The 7663-nt window shown below is 47.2% G+C and overlaps 1 protein-coding gene across 1 annotated transcript in view; it reads right to left on the reverse strand.

The window, feature by feature from the left end:
* Positions 1 to 7459, reverse strand: part of SRP9 (signal recognition particle 9) — a 31775-nt gene extending 24316 nt beyond the window's left edge. Inside the window, exon 1 of the mRNA XM_069608700.1 lies at positions 7122 to 7459. Within this exon, the coding sequence (XP_069464801.1) occupies positions 7122 to 7193 (72 nt within the window). The 5' untranslated portion in view covers positions 7194 to 7459. The remainder of the gene's footprint in view (positions 1 to 7121) is intronic.
* Between the last annotated feature and the right edge of the window lie 204 nt (positions 7460 to 7663).

The following is a 7663-nucleotide window of genomic DNA, read 5'->3' on the forward strand; positions in this document are numbered from 1 at the left end:
AATTTGACCCGATACTATGGTCATCGGACCGGATGACTGACTGCTACATCTAAGAACCTGTACAAAGCAACAGACGTAGCATCATTTATGTGACAATGCTCGGACAGCCTTTTTATATGAATTAATGCATAGAACAGCATTAGTAACTTTACACCTTTGTGCCCCTATAGGGGGCACTCGCATTTCATTCAATGGCATAAATAAATGCAGTCATTTCGTTACATTTGATAATAAGTAAATAGCATCAATTCAGTATTTGCATGGGCATATTTCATAAATAAAATAAATAGCTAGGTAGCGCGAGTTCATCGGTATCTGATAAATAATTTAATAGCATCAATTCAGTAACCTGGGCAGAGGGGTGATTGAATTGGTATATTTCATACATTAAATAAATAAGTAGCTCAGTAGCACAAGTTCATTGACATCTGATAATAAATAATTAAATAATGGGCCTCCTAGTTACCCTTTACTGTCACCAAGCAACTCAATGTCAACTGTGCTGCCCGAGTACATGCCTCCCTAGACCTGGTAATAACCAGGAGGTAGCACCAGGACCCCTGAACTAATGGTAGCTGCAGACTACCAAAAGACAAACACCTAGGACAAAGACCAACAAGCCCAGACAGACTAAAATGGTTAAACAGCCACACACGACTCCTTTCCCGTGGGAGGTGCAGGAGGCAGAAGATAACCTAAAGCGAGTCTTCCATGCCCTAACAGAACCTACTAATTCTCTAAGCCAGACACAAGGGTAGGCTTAAGAAACTCTGCCTGACGCCACACGATATGGACCAACAGGGTTCTGTGTAATCCTGAATCCGGGCTTGCTCGGGCCAAACAGTACTTTTCCCTCATGAGTTGAGCCCACGACAGGGGTGGGTAATAACTTGGTTAAAGCACTGTTATAACAGCGACCCCAACTGGCAGTCAGTCTTGGCTCCTCATCCCCCTGGACCCCTGACAGGGGAAACTACTGGGCTGATGTGAAGCTCTGGAGCAGAACAGAAACTACAAATCCGGGTCAGAGACAACTTTTCCCCCTGCTCCCACTCCCGACAGCGAAATCAACAAACACAGGCAAGCCGGTCTATCAACAATATGTATTAACCGACCAGCATAACGCTGTATAAAACTGCCCTACCCCCAAACATTCCCATTCCGGTCTGCACTTGCACACCGGGATGATTTGAGAGATATTTTAGATACACATGCTCCTAATATACTCTATTAACGAGACATGGTTTAATGAACATCCCGGTCGGGATATTGTTCAGCTTTTACCAGCTAATTATGTGATCCTGCAATTAGATTGAATACCTCCTAGAAGTGGAGGTGGGGTTGCCTTTGTTGTTGAGAAGTTTCTTAATGGCCAGTTAGTTCACTTTGACCATAAACTTCCTTGTGAGCTGCTCCTCAGTAAAGCACAGGTTTCTTTAGAATTTGCTGCTTACTTTTTGGCAGTGTACCACCCATCAGGCTATGTCACCGCTCAATTTGTGGCTGATTTCACGCAAGTTATTGCGGATCTTGGACTTTCCTACCCTAACTTACGTTTTGTTGGATGACTTTAATCTCCATCTTTTGCAATCCGCTGACCCTCATGCGCAGAGCCGTGTAGCCTCTCTTGAAGATTACAGCTTTTCTTTGTAACCATGGTCCCAATCATGTGGGGGGCAACCAGCTTGATTTGATTTTTCCAAAATTAGGGATCTCCATGTTTCAAATCCCCGCCCTATGTTATGGTCAGATCATTTTCTGATCCTTTTTTTCTCCCTTATATTTCTCCAAAAACTAAGTCTGCACCCCCGATGTCACGTCCTTGGTCCAAGGTTCCTACTGACAACATTTCTAACTCAGTTATTGCTGTCACCCAAAGGTGTAGAAACAATGGTATGAATATTTGCGATGCTCTGGTCTCTGCTCTGAAACAGCAAAAACAAAGAGGTGATGGCTGGAAGGTTTAGACTTAATCTTAACCACTGGCAATGCTCTGGGCAACCCTCCAGACCACCGTTCTTCGCCTGCCAAGCCATTACAGAAGGGAAAGACCATATGCAAATCAGGCTTGGCCCCACCCCAAAAGGGGCAGTCCAGCCCGAACTGCTAGGCCACATCCCCTCTGCACGAGACCACAAGCATCCCCAAACATGTTTCGCCCTTGTTGGGGCTCATCAGTGAGGAGTAGCTTGGGTCTCTAGGCCCAGCAGGCACGGGACCCACGTCTGGGCATACCCGTCCCACTCGGGGTGACATAGCAAAAACAAAGAGGTGATGGCTGGAAGGTTTAGACTTAATCTTAACCACTGGCAATGCTCTGGGCAACCCTCCAGACCAGACCCTCCTGCTCTGAAACAGACAGCTGATGCTTTGGCCCCTCTCCAGCTGCTCCCTACTCGCATAGTGCCCTCAGCTCCATGGAATTCTCCAGAACTAAAGCAGCCTGGAGCAGAAATGGCTCCTGTAGTCAGATTCCCTCACCAAGGTGGCTTATGCGCAAGCTCAGCATCACCATCAACGATCATAAAAGTAGCCAAAGCTCAGCACTATGCTGACTGTATTCTGAAGGCCCCTTGCTGTTCAAAAGAGCTTTCTGCTCCGGCTCTAGCTCCCTCCACGGTCGCTCGCACTCAAGAGCACTGTGACCAGATGGAGAAGATTTAGAGTGTAGCGACCCATCTCTGTTGTCTGTCACACCTGCGAGTTGCTCGCCTGACCACAGTACTTGTTCCTTCAGCTTTGTGACCGTCACAAAACTATTGTGGCGGACGCACTACTGAAGCTTAAATCTGCTTCCTCCGCAGATCCCATCCCTCTACATATCCTTGAAGGACCCATCTATGAACCTGGTCCCTTTGCTCACTGAGGCACTTCAACACTCTTGTGCTACAGGATTTATTGCTGCCCCTCTTAAGCATTCTGTGGTTTCTCCATTGCTTAAGAAGCCCTCCCTCGATCCTGCAGTGGCTGAAAACTACCACCCCATTTCGTTCCTTCCGGCCATGACTAAGATGTTGGAATCTAGCATCACCTCTCAGCCGTCAGCCTTTTTTGAGGCCAATAATGTTTTCCACCCTTTTCAGGCCAGTTTCCGTCCAGGGATGGGTACGGAGTCAGTCGTGATTGCACTTCATGATGACATTGCTTTGGCCCAGGACTGCGGAGAGACGAGTGTTCTTATTCTACTTGATCTCTCAGCGGCCTTTGATACTATTGACCACCAAAGGCTTCTGCAAGGTCTCTTGGAGGCTGGAGTCTCTAGAACGCCTTTTAAATGGTTTGCATCATTTTTAGCGGATTGTAAGCAGGTGGTGTCTCTCCCCCCTTTGACCTTGCCTTCAATGGTGTTGGACTGTGGAGTTCCTCTGGGCTCAGCTTTTTAATCTTTACATGGTGGCACTTGCCAAGCTCATTGCTACTTTTGGTGTGCATTTCTTTATATATGCAGACGACATTCTGATTATTTTTTCGTCTAAATGCCCCTAGGGATTACCCCACCAAGCTTTTGAGAGATTGTCTCAGCTGTGCACCAGTAGATGTTAGCCAACTGGCTAAAGCTGAATGGGGAAAATGAACGAGATACTGGTTATTGGCCAGGATCTCGGTAGCTGGACCCCTGAGTTCTGACCGGTCTGCTTGGGACCTTGCTGGAAACCCTGCACTGTGGTGAAGAGCCTCGGGATTAAGATCATGTCCTCAGGCACTAGAGAGGCACAGATCTCAGCGGTCTGCCAGAGCGTGTTTGCAAGCGGAGGGTTTTGAGGAAGGTGCTTCCGTTCCTCCCTACTGAGGATAGGTGCAAAATTGTCACTGCAGCCATCATAGGTACAACTGATTATTGTAATGGCATTTATCTTGGCCAACCTGAAGCACTCCTGCAGAATTCAGCAGCTAGGCTCGCTCTTGGCGCCCCGATACTCTCCCTCAACCTCCTCCAGCGCCTCCATTGTCTACCCGTGAGAACTGGGGGAAAATTCAAGGTCCTGTGTACGGTCCGTTCACTCTGTGGGGGCCGAGTTTTTGCAGACTGAGCTCTCTCGTTATCAGCCCATGACAACTTTGTTCTTCTAACCAATTCTTGTTGGACGTTCCACGTTTCTGCCGCTGTCATGCTGGAGGTAGATCTTTTTCTGTACTGGCTCCCTCTCTGTGGAATACTCTCCCCTTTCACATTAGGAGTTTACACCCTGTCCATCTTTCGCAAGCAGTTGAAAACTTTCTTGTTTTAAAGGGCTTTGTTCCCCTCTCCTCTCAGTGATTCTTTTCCCGCTATCGCCTTGATGCCTCCAGGCTTTGTTGCGCTTTATAAATTCTATTACATTACATTCCTACCTCATGAGTTGAGATCAGGAAAGGGGATGATGGCTGCCAACCACGATAGGGACACTGCACACGTCCACCAGCCCGGCGCACTTCCTCAACCCTGGGAAGGGGAGAGTGGGCCACCGGCACAACAAAACGGCCCTTCAGGGACGTCCCCCCCCAGCCGAGGGCCTGGACACACTGCGCGTTTCCAGGAGAGAGAGCCCCTGAAGCCACCACTCAAGGAGTCTTATTTGACCTTGGTCCTTCACACCTGCGTGTCAGTAACTGAGGTGAAATCACATCACAGACACACCCGCTCCCCCTGCTGGTGGAGCGTACCAACATCTTTCATTGCGCTGGAAGCTCAAAGCGCGGAATATCCTGCCAAAACAAACATGTAAAACCTGATTTTTTATATATATATATATATATATATATATATATATATATATATATACACACACATACATATATACACACACAAATGAACAGCATCAAGACACGGAAGGGGAGAAACCACACGAAAGGACACTCACACCGGCGAAACGCATAATCTAGCTGACCTGGCCCATAGCATACGCCAGCACTGAGCTGGAAACACCCATTCCTTGACAACCCCCAAGTGAAATACAGGTTTACAAAAAGAAGGCTGTTCTGTCACTGCATATGCAAATCATGAATATACTTTGATCTGTTGGGGTTGGCGAAGAGAGTGGAAGAAGCAGAAGGGCATGTCAGAGTTGGATACTTCATTCTGTTTTTTCTACATGCCCCAGTCCCATGTTTTAGGACTCTACTGTGGTTTTCTACCCAGAATCGGCCCGAGAGGGCCAACTGCATAGAAACCTGCTGGCAAGGAGATTCTGTGGATTTCCTCCTCCAGCACAGTTACAAGATGGCGTTCTTGTTAGTTCTACCAAATACCTATGAGTTTGGTCAGTGAAGGTCTGTCTTATAAAGGGCTCTCAACAAGCAAGATGACACTGGTCTAGCTTACTGCATTACAGGCACCTGTGAAACTGTTTGAAGGGTATTGAAGATGCATGTGGCAGCCTCCAAGAATTGCCCCCTTTTGCTCATCCAGTTGTTCAACCACGTGCGTCCACTCAGCAACGCATAATGCAGGACTGCACCTCACTCACACAGCAGATCCTACCACCACTCTTTTTGTATTTGCCATGCCTTAAATAGAAGCCCAGTCTTTTACACAATGATACTGGGGTCACAACAACACAGGAAAAAAAGAGGCATAGATACTGTAACACAATAAGGGCTAACACCTGATGTTTGGTGCAACACACTGCACAATCAGAATTAAGTTAAGAAGGTTTGACTGGAGTGCATACGTCCTAGGTACTGGACAACAGTGCCAAGGGGAGGATAGAGGTGGTCTAGCTGTCCGTACCTGTCTGAGTTTCCTTAGGCTGCGCTTATGTGCTGCCTATCTAAAAGTGGATAGAAGAACAGGACGAGCACTAAGTTGTTCTTGTTAATTTGTTTAAAAAGTATAACCACACACTTCATAATAGTAACTCACTTCATTCGCCCGACAAAGACTTTCTGCATCCCAACTATATATCAAAAGGGGCTGATAAGGTTACACCAGACTGCTTCTGGCCAGACCTATTTTAGTAGCCAGTAGTCTAGGTGTGCTTATATTCTATACCCCAATGGATATCTACTACAATTTAGTAAAGACACCTAATCAGATCAGAGCTGTACTAGTCAACGTTCTTCATACCCAGTCAGACTTTACCTTCAGGTTGCTTTTTGGCAGTGTGAGAAATGAGGGCCGTTTTAGGTAATAAGCATTTTTTTTTTGCATTTTTTAAAGCGCTCACACAGCCCATGGGCATTGAGGCACTGTTACAGGAATGGTTTGTTTTAGTTGCGTATTTATAAACACACTTAATTACCCAGAGGTTTCTAAGCGCGGACCCAGGGATCAAACCTGTGTTGCTTCGTGTCGTCTTGCTTCCAAGGCAAGCATGTTGCCGCCGAGCTATCCCCCCAGGACGCAATAAAGCAGACATCTGGTGGACTGTGCCATGAGCTTGAACCAGGTGGGCTGTGTGAGAAGAGGAACCCAACGAAAAAGCTGTCCCTAGTCAGAAGTCAGTGTGTCTATGCAAGATGCGAGCAGTATTTGAAGACAGCCCAGCCTGAAAAGGTATATAAACGAGAGAAGTAGATATTGATTGGCAACGTAAAAGTAGTCACTGGTGGTTAACAAGACATTGCCCATGTGGTCTTTTAGCGACAGTTGGGCAAGGGGAATTTGCTAAAAGCAGTGGGCAGCAGGGAAAGTTCTTGCTAATAGCCATAAGAATGAGGCATGCGTGCCGGTGAACAATGCACAAGGAATGCAATGGTGCACGGTGTGAAATGCTGGCATTCTATGATGAACAGCTACTGTTCGGTAGTGGGAGATACTTTCAATGGTGGGCATTGAGAGTCATAAAGAGGAGAGCATTAAGAAAAATTGCCAATGATAGGCAGTGAAAAAGGGGCATGCACTTGTGTGCGGTGTGAAAAATAACCAATGGCGAGTGGTGCACGGCATAGACTATGCTGTACAATAATATGTGCACGGATGGTTAGTGAAAAAAGCTGCTATGAGACTCTGGAATGACAGCAGTTTTGGAAGCTTAAATTGGTAGGCAGAATGGGTGCTTTGTCGGATGCAATGAGGAAAATCAACGGGTCGTGTGGGTCGCCCGGTTGTGTGCTTTTGTCGTGATCACCTGCGCTTTCCAGACTAAAACTCCGTGCTCGGCTGCAGCACTCATGCTGCTCGTGGATGTTGGCGTTCTTACCTTCATGGGGTCGGTCTGGTAAAGCTTCTCAGCCTTTCTCGAGAATTCCTCCCAAGTCTGATAGAAAGGCATTTCTAAAGGTGACAGACGGTGCTCCACAGCCGCTGTAGTCACCTATCATCAAAGGAAATGAAAGAGAAGCGAAACGGCGTCAGGCACGCAACAACATTACGCGTCCTACGCTCCGCCAGCGCTGCGTGTCACACGCGCGCACGCTTCCGGTATTCATTTCCGCCTCAGAGTGCCAGCACTGACTACTGGTAGGATGGGTGTCTAGTTCTCATCCGAGAAACGGACCATGACAACGTGCCCCGCCCCCCTCTTCACGTGACTTTGGCCACGTTTCCTTCCCTGCCATGCACTTATAGTCGTCATCGTGTCCCTAATTGTGAACCTGGAAGGCCAAATGGGCATGCTCTTCGAGAAATCATTATGATGAAATATTGTTACCCAAACCTTTCCGGTATCCGTATACGGTTGATACTAGTTCCCATCCGAGAAACGGACCATCGGTTGTTAGGGCCATTTCTCAGATGGGAAAT

The sequence above is a fragment of the Ambystoma mexicanum genome, chromosome 4q, assembly GCF_040938575.1.
Source record: "Ambystoma mexicanum isolate Mex_15411 chromosome 4q, UKY_AmexF1_1, whole genome shotgun sequence".
Lineage (NCBI taxonomy): Eukaryota > Metazoa > Chordata > Amphibia > Caudata > Ambystomatidae > Ambystoma > Ambystoma mexicanum.